The sequence below is a fragment of the Gymnoscopelus braueri genome (genome assembly GCF_963280865.1).
Source record: "Gymnoscopelus braueri genome assembly, chromosome: 1".
Classification (NCBI taxonomy): Eukaryota; Metazoa; Chordata; class Actinopteri; order Myctophiformes; family Myctophidae; genus Gymnoscopelus; species Gymnoscopelus braueri.
In genome coordinates, this window is record NC_137603.1 from 6,967,779 (window position 1) to 6,985,245 (window position 17,467).

The 17,467-nt window shown below is 41.1% G+C and overlaps 1 protein-coding gene across 1 annotated transcript; it reads left to right on the forward strand.

The window, feature by feature from the left end:
* Positions 1–372: 372 nt before the first annotated feature.
* LOC308085082 (chemerin-like receptor 1) lies at positions 373–8,075 on the forward strand. The gene is made up of 2 exons (XM_080428144.1): positions 373–424; positions 5,990–8,075. The coding sequence occupies exon 2, from the start codon at positions 6,119–6,121 to the stop codon at positions 7,223–7,225; it is 1,107 nt and encodes a 368-aa protein (XP_080284270.1). The 5' UTR covers positions 373–424; positions 5,990–6,118; the 3' UTR covers positions 7,226–8,075.
* Positions 8,076–17,467: the final 9,392 nt, after the last annotated feature.

Below are 17,467 nucleotides of genomic sequence, written 5' to 3' on the forward strand. Positions count from 1 at the left end.
GACAGCAACGATATTCAACTAGGCTATTATAATTAACCCTTACAGTTACAGTATAGAGAACGTAAACTAGTACCTAAAGTTTTCAAATAATTGTAGTGCATTAAAAGTACAATATTTGCCTCTGAGATGTAGTGGAGTAGGAGTAAAAGTATAGACAATTGGAAATACTCCAGTAAAGTAAAAGTATCTCAAAATTGTACTTAAGGAGTAAATGTACTTAGTTACTTTACACCACTGATTAAGACTGCGTGGGAGGGTCCCACGTAGTTCACTAGAATACAGTAGCGAAAGCATTTAGAGGATGTCCTTGTGTGGTTCGTCCGTCAACTCGACATCTCTAGGAGACCACTGACTGACACCACCCTGCTGACAGCACACTGTGATCCAGACAGCAGCGAGTCAACACCACTCAACATTACCTCAGGTATGTAGGCCTATGTTATTGATCTTTTATCGATTTATCAAGCAGTAATTTGTGAAGTATGTACAGTACATCCTCTGGAATGACAGGCATGTCATTTTAAACACCATTATTTTTTATTTATACTTTAAATTCAGCTCATTAAAGGGATAGTTCACCCCCTTTTTTTTTGCATTTCTAAGCCAATTATTTGATGACCGGCAGCAGTTGTTCTTTGGCGTTGTAAATGTTTTGAGTGCACAACGGATACATGCCAGGACAGCCAGGCCATTAAATAAAACAATGATATTAAGTTCACTGATATAATAAATTGAATTTAAGGGTTCAGTATGAATTTGTATTAAATACATAGTAAATAAGTGATTGGTATTTACAAGTGATCAATATTTGTTCAAAATCCTGAAAAGGAGTTTTGAAGATTTTAAAGCATTAAAACCGGGAATGCATCTGTGAAACCACTTATACCATTATTATTCACTTCAAAAACAGCGGATATACAAGCTCATAGCGCTGCACCAAGTGCCGTGCTATGAGCTCTTAGCAGACCTTGTATTGAACTGTACTTTCCTGTGCTTTTTTTGCAAACTGCTAATAAAGTATTGAATCAGTCAATCATTCAATCAATGCTATTTTTGAAAAATCATGAAAATGTGTGCAAATCTTTGAATATATATATTTTTAAAGCAAACATTTGTAACTCAAATCTTTGCCTCTGGGAGGGGGGGGGGGGTCCTGGAACAAAGCATTTTGAGATGGGGGTCCGTGGCCAAATCTAAAAATATTTTCTAAATCCTAACAGTATGTTGCTATATTAGTGGTGCTCCAACTTTTGTCCATGTCAAGGACCCCCAAAATGATATGTATTTGGGCGCGGACCCCCATCTCAAAATATTTAGTATATCTCATAATATTTAGCACTCTGTGCTGCGCTATGAGCTTGTAGATCTGCTATTTTCAGAATAGCCAAAGATATCTGAAAATTACACAGATGCTTTCACGGTCTTTGAAGATGAGGATGGGGACTCGGGAGGAGTTCAGAATTCACAATCTCAACAAAAGACACTGAGGTCTATACAGTAGTAAAACAACATATTGACAGTGAAATAGATTTAATTGTAATTCTGTACTCTGTCTGATGATACAGTACGTCTTGTAGCTGTTGGCCCAACAGCGTGTGTAACTGTGTATGATAGTGCATGTTAGTGTATGTATTGTAACGTTTCGTGCACCGAGCTGGAGTGGCAGCTCGGGCAGGCCGGCAGGCAGTGGTGGAAAGTAACTAAGTACATGTACTTAAGTATTGTACTTAAGTACAATTTTGAGGTATCTGTACTTTACTTGAGTATTTCCAATTTACAATACTTTTACTTCTACTCCACTACATCTCAGAGGCAAATATTGTACTTTTACTCCACTACAATTATTTGAAAACTTTAGTTACTAGTTACTTTTCAGATATAAATTATTATATTATTAAACATACTTTAACCACTTTAGGCCTATTTTATACCTAGGCTATTTGAAAATAGCCGATCTACAAGCTCTCAACGCGTCGCATCGCGACATGTTGTGAGCTTGTAGATCTGCTATTTTCAAATATTTTTGTACTTTTACTTTTGGTACTTTAAGTACGTTTTGATGCCAATACTTTTGTACTTTTACTCAAGTAAATTTTGAATTCTGGACTCTTACTTGTAACAGAGTATTTCTATATTGCAGTATTGGTACTTTTACTTAAGTAAAGAATTTTAGTACTTTTTACACCACTGAACTCCGGCCTCCAGCTCGGGCAGGCCGGCAGGTGACAAGCAACGCCAAGAAAGCTAGCTCCCTTGGAGGAGCGAGTTACGGCCGAGTCTTTTGCGTGGTCGCTACACTATGTTCATTGTTTGTCATGTACGCGGTGTCTCAGAAGTCACGTAGACCATGTGGTTCCCAAACTTTTTAGCTCGAGAACCCAGGACCCAAACCAGTGAAAATAGCAGATCTACAAGCTCACAACAGGTGACGCGCTGTGAGCTTGTAGATCTGCTATTTTCAAAACCATTTTTTTCCCCTAATTTATTAAATGTCTTGAAAAATATTTGAATTTAGTTTTTTATTTTTGAACAAAATTTGGACCATTTTTTAAAATCTTTTAAAATAATAATCATTAAAAACAAAATGTAGGAAACCCCAAACAATTGGATATTTACTCACGACCCACAAAAATGGGTCCTGACCCAGTGTTTGGGAAACAGTGAGGACTGTCTGAGTTGCCTTTGCACGTGGCAGAGGACCTTAGATGTAACTGTTTTTGATCATCATTTTTGTCTCCCTTTGTCACCTTTTCTGCAATCTACGCTCTTGTAAGGGCCTATAGTTCAATTCAGTGGTGGAAAAAGTACTCAAATGTTTTTACTTAAATAAAAGTATACTGCAATGTAGAAATGCTCTGTTGCAAGTAAAAGTCTGGAATTCAAGTAAAAATAAGGAGAGGAGGGGAGAGATCTAGATGTGAGGGCCGCGAAGCGGCCCAAACCTCTAGTAGTAATAATCAAAATCTACAAAGTAACTATTAACTTAAGTTTTCAAATAATTGTAGTGGAGTAAAAGTATAATATTTGCCTCTTCGATGAAGTGGAGTAGAAGTAAAAGTGCACAAAATTGGAAATACCTCAAAATTGTACATAGGTACTATAATTGAAATGCACACACGATCACTCCACTTGCCTCCAAACTTGCCACAGACTATTGATCAGTGCTCTGGCTAATACTTAGGCTTCTTTCCCCACTGATGAGACTCTCAGCTTTAGAGAAGAGAGGAGAGGAGGGGAGGGGAGGGGAGATGGGGCAGGGCTCCTCCCCTCCCTCCCCTGGCAGGGCTTCGCATACATAACATTTATACCGGACTTCGCATGACGTGTGTGCAGAGGGAGGGAGAGGAGAGGAGAGGAGAGGAGAGGAGAGGAGAGGAGAGGAGAGGAGAGGAGAGGAGAGGGGGGGGAGAGGAGAGGAGAGGAGAGGAGAGGAGAGGAGAGGAGAGGAGAGGAGAGGAGAGGAGAGGAGAGGAGAGGAGAGGGGGGGGAGAGGAGGGGAGATCTAGATGTGAGGGGCGCGCTAGTAATAATAATCAAAATCTACAAAGTAACTAGTAACTTAAGTTTTCAAATAATTGTAGTGGAGTAAAAGTATAATATTTGCCTCTGAGATGAAGTGGAGTAGAAGTAAAAGTACAGATGTAGTTAGTTATTTCACGCCACTGTTCAGTTGTATGTGCCCTCCTCTGACCACAAACGCTTCACGTCCTGTTCAAGAGAAGCAGGATGTAGTCTGTTAAGAGTACAGGAAAGAGACAAAGGAGAAAACAGTGAAATCAGCCGTATGGGGGCAGCATCAAGGACACTGTGGCCTCAGGGCAGCATGGACGGGGCATCAAGGCCACTGTGGCCTCAGGGCAGCATGGACGGGGCATCAAGGCCACTGTGGCCTCATATCAGGCATAGACTGTATAAAATTATATGTATGTATACAGGTCATTCATATGAACTGTCACTTCCTATATAGACTCAATTTCAAAGCAGGAATCTGGGCCCTTGATATCAGGGCATAGACGTTTTTGAAGGGCAGAAAGGCCAAACTGAGGGGCAACGGTGGCCTTTTACTTTTTTACTTTATTTGTTTATTTGGACAGGACAATGCATATTAATGGACGTCACATGGACGTAAATACACCAGATTTAGCAAAGATGTACGTTTTCATCCGCAGTCCTGACACAAAACATAAAATCAGAAAACAGACAGACAGCGGGCACAGACCATGCAGGATCTTGTATATGACCCCAACCTGTTTGAAAACTTTAAAGTTATCAAAGCTAAAAAATATTGAGCCTCCGGAGGATGTTACAATGATGATATGAGTGAGGCTTCCTGTCAAACACTTTGAGCGCACTCTTGTAGAGCTGTTCTATGGGTTTGAGAATCGTCACGCCTGTGCAAGACCAGTTTGTAAAACAGTATTCAATGTGTGATAGGATCATACAGTGAAGATACGATCTGGCAGCACCAACTGTAAGGAAGGGTCTAATTTGTTTAAAATGGTTGAATTTAATCGTATTTGTGACTTTCTTCACATGTTTTTTAAAAGTTAGGGTTGAGTCTAATATGACTCCGAGGTACTTGAACTCTGGGACAAGTTCAAGATCCTCCCCACCCAGAAACACATTTGAGGACTCCAACACAACTGGTCTTTTGGAGAAGGCCATGCAGACTGTCTTTTTGGCATTCAAGAGCAGACATGAGTGTATAAGCCAATCTTGAATACTTGTCAGAGCTGAGGTTAAAATTATTGACACATCTGCATAGCTTTTACCATGGGCAAGCACAACAGCATCATCTGCATACATCCGGACATGTAGATTATTCCATACTTCATGTAGGTCATTTATGTACAGTGAGAACAGAATTGGACCTAGTATTGAGCCCTGGGGGACACTGACCGAACAGGTGTGGTAGGGAGATTTAACACTGTTGACACTCACACTGTTTTCTGGTGGATAGATAGGAACTAAACCATTTTATAGCTTCTGGAGAAAAATGTAAATGTGTTAATTTGGACAGGAGGACCTGGTGACTGACGGTGTCGAACGCCTTCTTGAAGTCCAGGAACACCGCCATTGCACAGGGAGCTTTGTTCAAAACACACCCCAATTTTCCAATGAACAGGCAGTTTGCTAAAACGTTATTTTGAGAGTTTTCTGGCGAAAAATATTATATTATGGTCTGACAGACCTGTCAAGAAATTATATGTTTTGGTGATTCTTTCCACTTTGTTGGAAAACAGTAAATCAATTCTAGTTGCTGAGTGGCTAGTGATCCTCGTAGGCTGCTCTATCATTTGAGTGAGATTGTAGTAATCTGTTATTTGTTTAAGATTTTTCCTAAGCTTCTTGTCATTCCAATTAACATTTACGTCACCTATCAAGATAACCTCTTTGTTAAAGTCACAGGCTGTCAGAATAGATTTTAGTTGCTCATAGACTTCTACCTTGGCTGATGGTTCGCAGTATAAACAAATTAGGGTAAAAGACATCTCGGCGGAGAGTGTGATTTCCACACCGACACACTCTGCCTTGATCTCATTAGGCCATATAATCTGTCTACACTCCAAGCTGCTTTTTACATAAAGCAGGGCCCCCCCACCCTTCCCTGTTGTAACTCTGTCCCTTCTGAAGACATTGTACCCGGGCATGCTTACCAGAGCATCTGGGGATGATTGATTCAATCAAGTTTCCGTCAGTCCCAAACAGTCAATGTTTGAATTTACAAGCTGGTTTTCAATTTCACTTGTTTTGTTCACCATACTACGGATGTTTAAGTGGCCGCAAAACAGCCCTTTTGGCCCTTTTGGTTTGCACCGAGGGGGCCATGGCCTTCGTGGCCTCCATGCAATTGCTGCCCTGGTTTATTCCATCAAAGTTAAATCTAACGTGGTAAACTATACTGTCGATAGGGTAAAGGTCTTTATTTTCTGCAGCCCAAATATGTGCAACTGATTCAAAAACTTGAACATATTTCCTTTTTCTACAGGAGTGTGCCATTCCATCTGTGCCATCACCATTACCTACCATTCCATCTGTGCCATCACCATTACCTACCATTCCATCTGTGCCTTCACCATTACCTACCATTCCATCTGTGCCATCACCATTACCTACCATGACATCTATACCATCACCATTACCCACCATGACATCTATGCCATCACCATTACCTATCATGACATATATGGCAACGACTCTGTTACCTAATGCAGATGGCGATGATGACTATAACTACAGTGACCCACCTCCATATGTCCCTGGAGGTAGCATACCTTCGCACTCGTGCATAACCAAAGCATCTTGTGTCATCCCGGTGGTCCTCTACTCTATCATCTTCCTGCTCGGGGTGTTGGGCAACGGTGTGGTCATCTGGGTCGTCGCCTTCAAGATGACCAAGAAGACGGTCAACACCACGTGGTACCTCAGCCTGGCCCTCTCCGACTTCATCTACTGCGCCACGCTCCCGTTCAACATCACCCTGACGGCCATGGGATCCTGGATCTTTGGAGTTTTCATGTGCAAGTTCATTTCCTTAGTTTTGTTCCTCAACATGTTCAGCAGCATCTTCCTGATGGCGGTCATCAGCGCTGACCGATGTGTGGCCGTGGTGTTTGCCGTCTGGGCCCAGAACAACCGCACGCTGAGGAAGGCGGCGGTCGCGGTCGGCGTGGCCTGGCTCGTTTCTATGCTGCTGAGCGTTCCCTCCTTCGTGGTGCGTGACGTGGCATATGACAACCACACGAAGGTTCAGCAGTGCTACAACAATTTTAATTTGCTATATTCCAATACCTCCACAATTCTCCCCGTCTTTCGCTTTGTCCTAGGCTTTGTATTTCCACTGGCCATCATCACCGGATGTTATACCGTCATTGTCGTAAAGCTACGGAACAACAAGTTGGCCAAGTCCACCAAGCCCTTCAAAATCATGACCGCGCTGGTGGTCACGTTTGTCATCTCCTGGCTTCCGTACCACGTCTTTGTTTTGCTAGAGATTAAACTCAGTCACGACACGTTTATTACGACCGGAACGACGATAGCGGTGATTCTCGCGAGCGCCAACAGTTGCATGAACCCGTTCCTCTACGCGTTCATGGGCAAAGACGTCAAGCGGAAATTTTTGAGCTCGTTTGTTCCAAACATCGAAAATGCTTTCATGGATGAGAGGACCTCCGGAAGCAAATCGACATCTGTGTCTCAGGCTTACAGTACTTCTCATGTCTGAGCTTTAGAGCAGGGGTCTTCAACAGGGGGTCCGGGACCCGTAGGGTACTGCCGGGGTGGGCGCCAAATATTTTGTGTGATAGGGACTTTATTTTTTTACATTAACCACTTGCATCCCTATTCTGGGGGGAACATTAGCCGAAAATAGCAGATCCACAAGCTCACAGCGCATCACAGACGCGTTGTGCTATTTTTGGCGAAGAGGTATGGTGTAGAGGGGGGAAAAAAGAGCAGACCAAGTACTGAGCCAAAGGTCAGGTTTACAAAGTATTGAGGATTTAAAGGGATAGTTCAACCAACGAAAATATTTTTTTCCTATCGATTAGTCACCCCATGGAGACTTGAATTCATGGATATATTGTTTTTGTCGCATTCCTAAGCCAATATTTCGATGACCAGCGGACCAGTAGGCAGCGGTTCTGGTAGGAGACACAAAGGAGACTCTTTGTCTCTCCTACCGGAACCGCTGCCGGTCATCAAATTATTGGCTTTGGAATGCGACACAAAAAATATACTTGACCATAGGGTGACTAATCGACATGCAGTAATCCTGGTCGCTATACCGCCTCCCCATGACAGCCGGGGATTCGTGAATGTTTGGAAACATTTTTGTTCGGTGCTGCCTATTATTGAGTTATTATTACAAAAAAAAAAAATCTCTTCTGTACTGTAATTGTATATGTTATTTTTTACATATTTTTGTTTTGTTTTATTGTATCCTAATGCTTGAATGTTCTGTGTAAAGCACACTGAATTTGTGTGTAGAAATGTGCTATACTCTACATTCCATTCCTGTACGTGGACAGACCCTGATGAAGACCTTCTAGGTCGATACGCGTTGGTCATAATGTGCTGCCTTGCTCAAAATAAATCCTATATTTTTTCACCAAAGACGGAGTGCCTTGGAATTATTTTTTGCAGTCTCACACCTTTACGAATCAAGCAGTACTTCTTTGAAGACCCTTTTTTGTTCAGCTGTACATTCCATGTTCCATTTCTTCCCCCATCACTGTGCTGTTATTGCTATGGAGACAAAATACATACTTAACCCGTTGAAGCCGGGAACGCATCTGTTTCATTTTAGATTTCTTTGGCTATTTTTGTAAAATCTTGACAATTTGTGCAAATCTTTGTATATATATATTTTTTTAAAGCGAACATTTTTAACTCCAATATTTGCTTCTGGGGGGGTCCCTGGAACAAAAATATTTCGAGATGGGGGTCCGCGGCCAAATACATATAATTTTGGGGGTCCTTGACATGGAAAAAGTTGGAGCACCACTGATATAGCAACCAAACAACAAACATTATGTATTTGGCCGCGGACCCCCATCTCAAAATATTTTGTTCCAGGGGCCCCCAGCAGCAAAGATTTGAGTTAAAATGTTCGCTTTAAAACAATATATATATAATCAAAGATTTGCACAAATTTCCACGATTTTTCAAAAATAGCAGACCTACAGTACAAGCTCATGGTGCCACGCTATGAGCTTGTAGATCTGCTATTTTTTGAATAGTCAAAGAAATCTTAAAATGACAACAGACGCTTTCCCGGTCTTAATGGGTTAAAATACAGATGACAGCACTTCCTCCAGTTTCATGTACGGTACACGTTTCAGTTACTATTTCAGTTACTTCTGTCTTTTTATTTCCTGGAGACGTCTTGTCGAATGACTTGTGGTTTTTGACAACTTCCCTTTATTCAGCACTACTTCATCTGTGTTGTTGACAAATACATGAACCCATAGATACATAGGGTGCGTTCGGAAATTGCGCACCGGAGCGCACTCGCCTATTAGTTTGTATCGGCCAGTGCGCTCAGTCCGAACGCACTAATAGGCTTTGCCTATAGCTACAATGTTGTTACTTGGCGCACACACACACACAAAGTCATTTGGCATTTTATTCTACACGCTATTAGAATGTTTGAAATGTTCTGATGTAATCGTTTGTCTACAGTAGAAACTGAATGCAATAAATGTACAGTGCAGTGGTGGACATTAACAGAGTAGATGTAATTGAGTACTGTACTTAAGTACATATTCTGAGGACCTGTACTTTACCAGAGTATTAGATTGTGTTGATACTTATTACTTACTTGAGTACATTTCCAAGACAAATATTTAACTTTTACTCAAGTGCATTTCTAGGAAGGAGTACTTTTAGGTTGGCTGTTTTTTCTTTTTCCTTTCCTAAAAGGCAATTTTAGGGAAGTAAAAAAAAGAAAAAGTAGAAAAAGTAAAAGGAGTACTTTTAGGTTAGCTGTTTTTTTTTCTCCCCTAAAATGCAATTGGCCACACTTACGCTATAGTATTTTTTAAGAGCATGTACTTTTACTTGTACTTTAAGTATTTTTCAAAGCATGTACTTTTGAATACTTAAGTATATTTAAAAGCAATTACTTTTTTTACTCTAACTTGAGTAACATTTTGACTGAGCTACTTTTACTTTACTTGGGTCGAGTACGTTCGTTCACCTCTGCACCAACTCTTGGACTGAGGCACAGTAAGAGAGTTTGCTGGAAAGAGGAACTGATATAAATGTGTACATGTTGCAATTCTTGGGCCTATATTTAAGTAGATTTTACAAGTTTTTTCCTCCTCTCTTTTAAGTCTTCCTGGTATTTTAGTCTTCTGGTGTTTCCGTAAAAACTGTGTCATTTTTTATTTCAGCTATATAGCAACATTTTTTTCAGAAAACTCTTAGGATTTAGAACAGTGGTTTAAGACAGAAAACAGTGCTTCTCAAAAATAGCAGACATACAAGCTCACAGCGCGTCACTTTGTGCCGCGCCGTGAGCTTGTATGCAATGTCAATGGCATGTGGTGTAACACTGAACATTTTAGATTTTTTTTATCACTATTTTTTAAACAAATCTCCTCTTCTTTTTGGGGGTCCTTGGTACGAAAAAGGTACGAAAAAGTTTGAGGCATTTGTGGAATCAGCCTCAGGTCTTAAAGGGTTAAGGGCGCGCTCCCACCGCACTTTTATTTTACCTCAGGGGCAGAATCTGCCAATGCATTGTCAATGTAAATGCGTGGATTCACGCAAGAGCGGATCTTTCCGCCTGGCTGTCGCGCAGACCGTGCGTTTATCCGCTCTACACGACTAGTCCATTTGAAGCAGAAAACTGCTGGAGGCAGGAGCTGATTTTCCTCCTCTGTCCAATCGGGTGAGTCGAAGGTGGACCGTCCCAAGACTCAGGAAGCAACATGGTGCTCAAGGCAGAAGGCGGTGCGGGCTACGGGGAGGGTCCTGAAAGTGAGTGACACTCCCGTTTTTTTTTTTATCCGCTGGCTGCAAAAAACTGTGGCCGCGCACAACCTGCGTTTAACGCTAGCCGACAAAATTATTATTATTTTTTTCTATGGATTAGTCACCCCATGGAGACTTGAATTCATGGATATGCTTTTGTTTTTGTCGCATTCCTAAGACAATAATTTGATGACCGGCAGCGGTTCTGGTTGGAGACACAAAGAGTCTCCTTTGTGTCTCCTACCTACCGGGACCGCTGCCTACCGGTCCGCTGGTCATCAAATTATTGGCTTAGGAATGCGACCAAAGCTGGAAAATGTCCAAGAATTCAAGTCTCCAAGGCCCCCTGTCTAATGTATTTAATTCAAGGGTTAATAATGAATTTGACTTTGTTTCTATCTATGTCCTGTAACTGTGAAATAGATTCAACTGTAATTCTGTAATTCTGTCTAATGACCTCATGTCCTGTAACTGTTGGCCCAGTGTGTGCAACCTGTGCATGATTAGTGCATGTGAGTGCATGTGCTGTTCTGTCACACTACACAGTGTCTCAGAAGTCACGTGGGACTGTCTGAGATGCCTTTGTGCCTGGCAGAGGACCTTATAGATGTAGCTATTTCTGTGCATCCTTTTTGGCAACATACGCTCTTGTAAGGGCCTAATAGTTCAGCTCTATGCCTCCTTCTCTGACCGCAAACGCTTCACATCCTGTTCTACAGAAGCAGGATTGCACTGGTGTAAAGTAACTAAATACATTTACTCAAGTCAACTAAAATGTTGAGGCACTTTTACTTTAAGGGAGTTTTTCCAATTTTCAATACTTTTACTTTTACTCCATTACATTTCAGAGGCAAATTTTTACTCCATGATTTAAAAACTTTAGTCACTAGTTACTTTATTATCATCACAAAACATACATTAACCACTTCAGACCTATATAAATTTGGGCCATTTGAAAATAGCAAGCTCACAATGCGTCGCATCGCGACGCATTGTGAGCTTGTAGATCTGCTATTTTCAAAAGATTTTTATACATTTGAAAACTTGTGAAATGGGATATTGTGCATAATGAGTACTTTTACTTTTATACTTTAAGTAAATTTTGATACCAACACTTTTGTACTTTACCTCAAATACATTTTTAACTGTGAGTGCATGGTCACACCGCACTTTTATTTGACCTCTGGGGCGGAATCTGCCAATGCTTTGTCAATGCAAATGCCTGGATTCGCAAGAAAGATGCGCAAGACCATGAATCCACACATTTGCATTGACAAAGCTTTGGCAGATTCCGCCCCATAGGTAAAATAAAAGTGCGGCGTGACCGTGCCCCAGGGGCGGTCTTTGCACTAGGCAAGGTTAGGGGACTGCCTGGGGCCTAAACAGTCATTAAATATTTTTTAAATATAAGTAAACCCTCAAAAATCCTGTGTGAAAATGCCACAACAAGACCGCTTATTTTATAAGCTTCACTTGTGGCCCCCCTCAGTTCAGACTGCAGTGGTCTATTCTATAGGCCACCGGCCAATTGCAAGCCGAGCTGCCCAGAACGCCACGGCACATTCTAGGAAATAAGCGCACTGCTGGTGTGTGTGTGTAGTTGAAGGGTGGAGACGAGAGATAAAGTTACGGAGAAAGAAAGACACAGAGAAAGTGAGAGATAGAGAGATATTTATTGGACCCATTTTCAACCATCTTCATAATTGGTCCTAACTAATAATCTTTTTTTTTTTATCTACTTGGTCTGTCTCATAGGAGGGCTGTGGACACTTCAGAAACCCGCCTACCAGTGACATCATCGTTAGGCAGGTTTTTTTTTTTCAAACAAGATTTATATATTTTTTTTACACGAGAACAATGGCTTCTATTCTATTATAGCATGCTAACCTTCCAGGAATAGAAAGCCTGCCAGTTCTATTAGCTCACTGGTAGGCATGTTTCCGAACTGTCCACAGCCCTCCTCTGAGACACTAGACTGAAAGAACGAGCCCAATCGATGGTCTTGAAGGGCGGATCCAAACCCAGCCGGCGGATTCCTCCGGCGCTTCCTATTGCTTCACCAATCTATGTCCCCGCCTCCCCTCCCCGGATGTCAAGAACTTCCACAGAAGTTGTTGAGTCACCATTATCAGGAAATCTGCCCATAATCAATCGCATGTCTCTGCTTGCTCATACAGTTGCAATGAATCAGTTAACATGAGTTTAATAAGGAAGGTTAAGGGCGCTTTCACACTCAGGTCCCGGGTGCGCATTCCAGACCGCTTGGCTAGTGTGAATGTAGCGAATCGACCCGCGAAACGGATAACCGTTCCGTTCCCGAAACCACCTCGGGAGGCAGTCTCGGATCCGAATCATGCGGTTTCGGGTACGGTAGCTGCAATGTGAAAGCAAGCGTACCGTTAGACGGAAGTGGCCCGCTATTTGGAATAGGTGACGGTATATAAACTCGACAAAAACAGCCAACAAAAACACTGCTCTTCTAGCCGGTGCTACTGAATGAATGAAAACGCCCCAGAATGCATTGCACTTAAAGGGATACTCCACTTTCAAATAACATAAATGCCTATAAACATTTAAATAACATTAAAAATATATATTTTAAAAAAATGAAAGAAGTTATGGCAAAATCACGGCCCCCTCACACATTAGAGTGTGTTAAGGTGGGCTGGTGCATATTACTCTTAAGGTGGAACATAACAATTGAAATAATAATCAACTTATATTATGGGAGCCTTTCTAACAATTTTACTCATTCAATTCTGAACCGATTCTTAAAATTTAAAATTCTCTATTAGCTGTGAAGGGCCTTCTTTCATGTCTATCAGTCATGAAACATTGGCGGGTCTCCATCGCGCATTTCAGGTGCGCGAGCAGCGCATATAGTATATCTTGTGGGTATCTTGTGGAGTTTCAGCTACTATGCATCCCAGAAATATATAGCTTATAAGGCTTTGTAATTTGAAATTTGTAAGTAAATATGGTAACTCATTTAGATGTAGGCCTACGTAGGTTTATAGTTTCCCAAGGACTATAGCCGTTTCACTCATGATGCAATTTCTCCTGAATGCACAGTTTAGTTTATCCCTTCTAAATAGCTTATGTGAGCATAATAAAGAATAGCAGAATAATACATTAAATTACTATCCAAAATACATTATAATGAGCATTATGAGGACCAGTTATATGAAGATAAGATATAATATAATATTATAATGAGCATAATGAAGAATAGCAGAATAATTACTATCCAAAATAAATGAGAAGTTTCTTTTTATTAATTCTACAGTTTCACACACAAACGTGGGCTACAAAAACGAAACATCTCTGTGCTTTATTGTCATAAATTGCACTCTTCTACCATATGAATCTGTCATTCATAATTATTGATGTAATTCACATGTATGTCTGTATTTGTTTGTTTGTTGATGTGGGCAACGAGACCAAAGTTATTTTGGTCTCATTTTAGTTTGTTTAAATGTGTTTTCTTTATTGCTTGTCAGAATTAACTTACTTGTTAACTATGGTAGGCTATTCCCTTATGCTTAAAAAAAAACGTGTATCTTTTATTTGACCTTTTCTCCAATTGTAGCATAAAATAAGGTAAAATAGGTTGTTCAGCAGCACTTTGTAACTCATGTTTTGAAAAGTGCTATATAAATAAAGTTATTGTTTTATTATTATAGCCTACTTAAACCCTCTATTCTCAGTAAAAACGGACCTACTTTTCTTGGACGCTTTTATCTGTCAACACCAAATCTCTCTGTCAAAAATAGCAGATCTACAAGCTCACAACGCGTCGCGCGTTGTGAGCTTGTAGATTGGCTATTTTTGGCTTATGTTCCCCCCATGCTGGGGTTCATGTGGTTAATACTATTCATAATAATGTAATGGTGTTTTAATTTTGTCAAGGCACCTTGAAATAAAATATTAATATTATCCAGTGATATAAAAACATTAGCTAATGTTTTCATATCACTGGATAATATTAATATTTTATATTGCACATGCATGATGTTTTCATGATGAGTAGTGTTATTCAGTTCTCACCGCAACTCCGCCCCCTTGCTTTCAACATATTTAAATGCATATTTGTGCGAGACCAGCACAAACATTGTCGCATAGTTGATGACGTCTGTGTCCACAGGGGAAACACTATGTGCATGCCGCCACCTGTAGGATCGGGGGTGTATATGCATGTGTTCTGTGGTGCGATAGGATCTATGCCCAATGTGAATGCAGGCCACTGAGGCCAGCATTCGAATTGGGAAACGTTTTCAATGAAAACGGATCCAGTGAGAAACGGCCCTTAGAGAACAGAATAAGGGCAACCATGGGAAAGGAATAGAGGTGGTTCTCAATCTTTTTTTTTAGCTCTGGACCACTAGCATATCTCAGTAAATAATAAAAGTAATAGTAATAATTCACCTCAAATTAACAAATTAAATTAAGGCCTTAACAGTCATTATTTAATTTCAAGCTTTTTCCCCCACACCACGCCCATACCCCCACTCCCAACACAACACAAATGGTCCCCAGGTTGATTCTCAGTCAGGGTGGTGGTCCCTGGTTCATAATCAGTTGATCTAGGTGATACTCACTTAAAAAAATTCTAGGGGGGGGGGGGACCCCCACACAACCGGCTTGAGGGCGGGGTTAGTGACACCAGATCCCTAAGTCCGCCCCTGCCATGTCCTAAGGGCACGGCCACACCGCACTTTTATTTTACCTCTGGGGCGGAATCTGCCAATGCTTTGTCAATGTAAATGCGTGGATTCACGCAAGAGCGGATCTTTCCGCATGTCGCGCAGACCGTGCGTTTATCTGCTCTACACGACTTGTCCATTTGAAGCATAAAACTGCTGGAGGCAGGAGCTGATTTTCCTCCTCTGCCCAATCGGGTGAGTCGAAGGCGGACCGTCCCGAGACTCAGGAAGCACCATGGTGCTCAAGGCAGAAGGCGGTGCGGGCTACGGGGAGGGTCCTGAAAGTGAGTGACAGGTGCGTCACTCCCGTTTTTTAGAATCCGTGTGCTGCAAAAAACTGTGGCCGCGCACAACCTGCGTTTAACAGCAGCCGACCATGTTTTGGTGGGAGCGTGCCCTAACAGAGTATTTCTACGTGGTGGTATTGATATTTGTATTTAAGTATAAACATTTATTACTTTTTCCACCACTGCTTGGATTGTACGTCTGTGAAGACTACAGGAAAGAGACGGAGGAGAAAACAGTGTTATAAGCTGTATGGGGGGGGGGGGGGGGGGGCAGCATAGACAGGGCATCAAGGCCACTGTGGCCTCTGGCATACTGTATAACCTTTTTAGGGGCAGAAAGGCCAAACTGAGGGACAACGGCGGCCATGGCCTTAATGGCCTCCATGAAACTCCTGCCCTGATAGCAAGAATAAAGAAAATACACAGCGTTACGGCAACAATGCCTTTCATCAGGGTGACTAAACACGATTGCAGAACAAACATGTCTTTCATAGGACGTGACATGTAATAATCAGTGGTGTAAAGTAACTGAGTACATTTACTCAGGTACTGTACTTACAGTATGTACAATTTTGAGGTACTTTTACTTTACTGGAGTATTTTTCAATTGTCTATACTTAGTTTTACTTCTACTCCACTACATCTCAGAGGAAAATATTGTACTTTTACTCCACTACAATTATTTGAAAACTTTAGTTACTAGTTACTTTTCAGATGAAACATACATTAACCACTTTAGCCCTATTTTATACTATATGGCTATTTGAAAATAGCAGATCTACAAGCTCACAACGCGTCGCGTTGTGAGCTTGTAGATCTGCTATTTTCAAACATTTTAGTATGCATTCATTCACCTCACAGCCGGTATTTGAATGTAACAGTAGGCTATAACAGAAGGCAGGGCTGGGCAGTATGTATTGATATTGTGATATCGTATCAGACCAGGTATATCGTCTGATATTGTTGCCCATCATGATATGGCGTAAGTGTTGTCTGTTCTGGTTTTAAACAGTTAAACCTTATTTTATACTTTCATAAATTATCAAAAGTGTTCAAAAATAGCCGGTCTACTGGCTCACAATGTGTCAAGTCTATATATCTGATGTTTTTTTTTTTATTACATTTATATTATCCCATTAAGACCTGAGGCCGATTTTACAAATGCCATCTAATGCAGTAGTTCTCAAACTTTTTTTTGTGCCAACAAGATTTGTGTTAAAAAAATTCTACATGTTTATTCAACATGTTTCAAACGCTTTTAAAAACTGTTAAAAAAATGTATTTTTTTTTTAAATAGCAGATCTACAAGTATGAGCTTGTAGATCTGCTATTTTTGAACAGCCAATGCAAAAAATAAAAAAATTAGGCTTTCCCGGTTTTAATGGGTTAAAATAAGAAATTTGGTCCCAAACTATAGTGATATTTGAGGTCATCCATATCGGCCAAAGCCCTGGCCTATAGCTTCAAGGTAAGAAACAAAACATTTCACAATAACGTGGCCGAGCGAAAACAATGAGAAATCCTGGTGACCTCTGTGTCCCTCGTAGGCGTCAGTGTCTGCAGGCGGCGTGGCATGGTGTTATTTTAAGAGCAGCCCATGTCACGTACAATGAGCTCCTGCAGCACTATAAGGCTCTTATACAACCACACCTCCTGACCCTTGCTTCTAGCTGCAGGTGACCAGTGTGGTCACAGTGGTTCTCAACAGTGGACCGTGAACAAAATATGGACATCACGTCACGCCCCTGGTTTCTACAGGCCCTAAATGAAGCCTATTTTTCAGCTATATCAAATCTCTCTCTCGAAATTACTGCTATTGGTTGTGTGGCTTGTCAATCAAAATCATCACAAGGTGCCACGGCCCTCCTACGGCATACCATACTTTATCATCGATTTTAAAATCATGGTGATTGAAAGAAGACTTTTAACTAGCGACTGGAAGCATAATAGTATTCATGACTATGTTTAACTCATTCCCTGCCTAGGACGTAAAAAACG

Bases quoted from the DNA above. Each gene is read 5' to 3' on its own strand.
- LOC308085082 (XM_080428144.1), top strand. From the start codon at position 6,119: ATGACATCTATACCATCACCATTACCCACCATGACATCTATGCCATCA.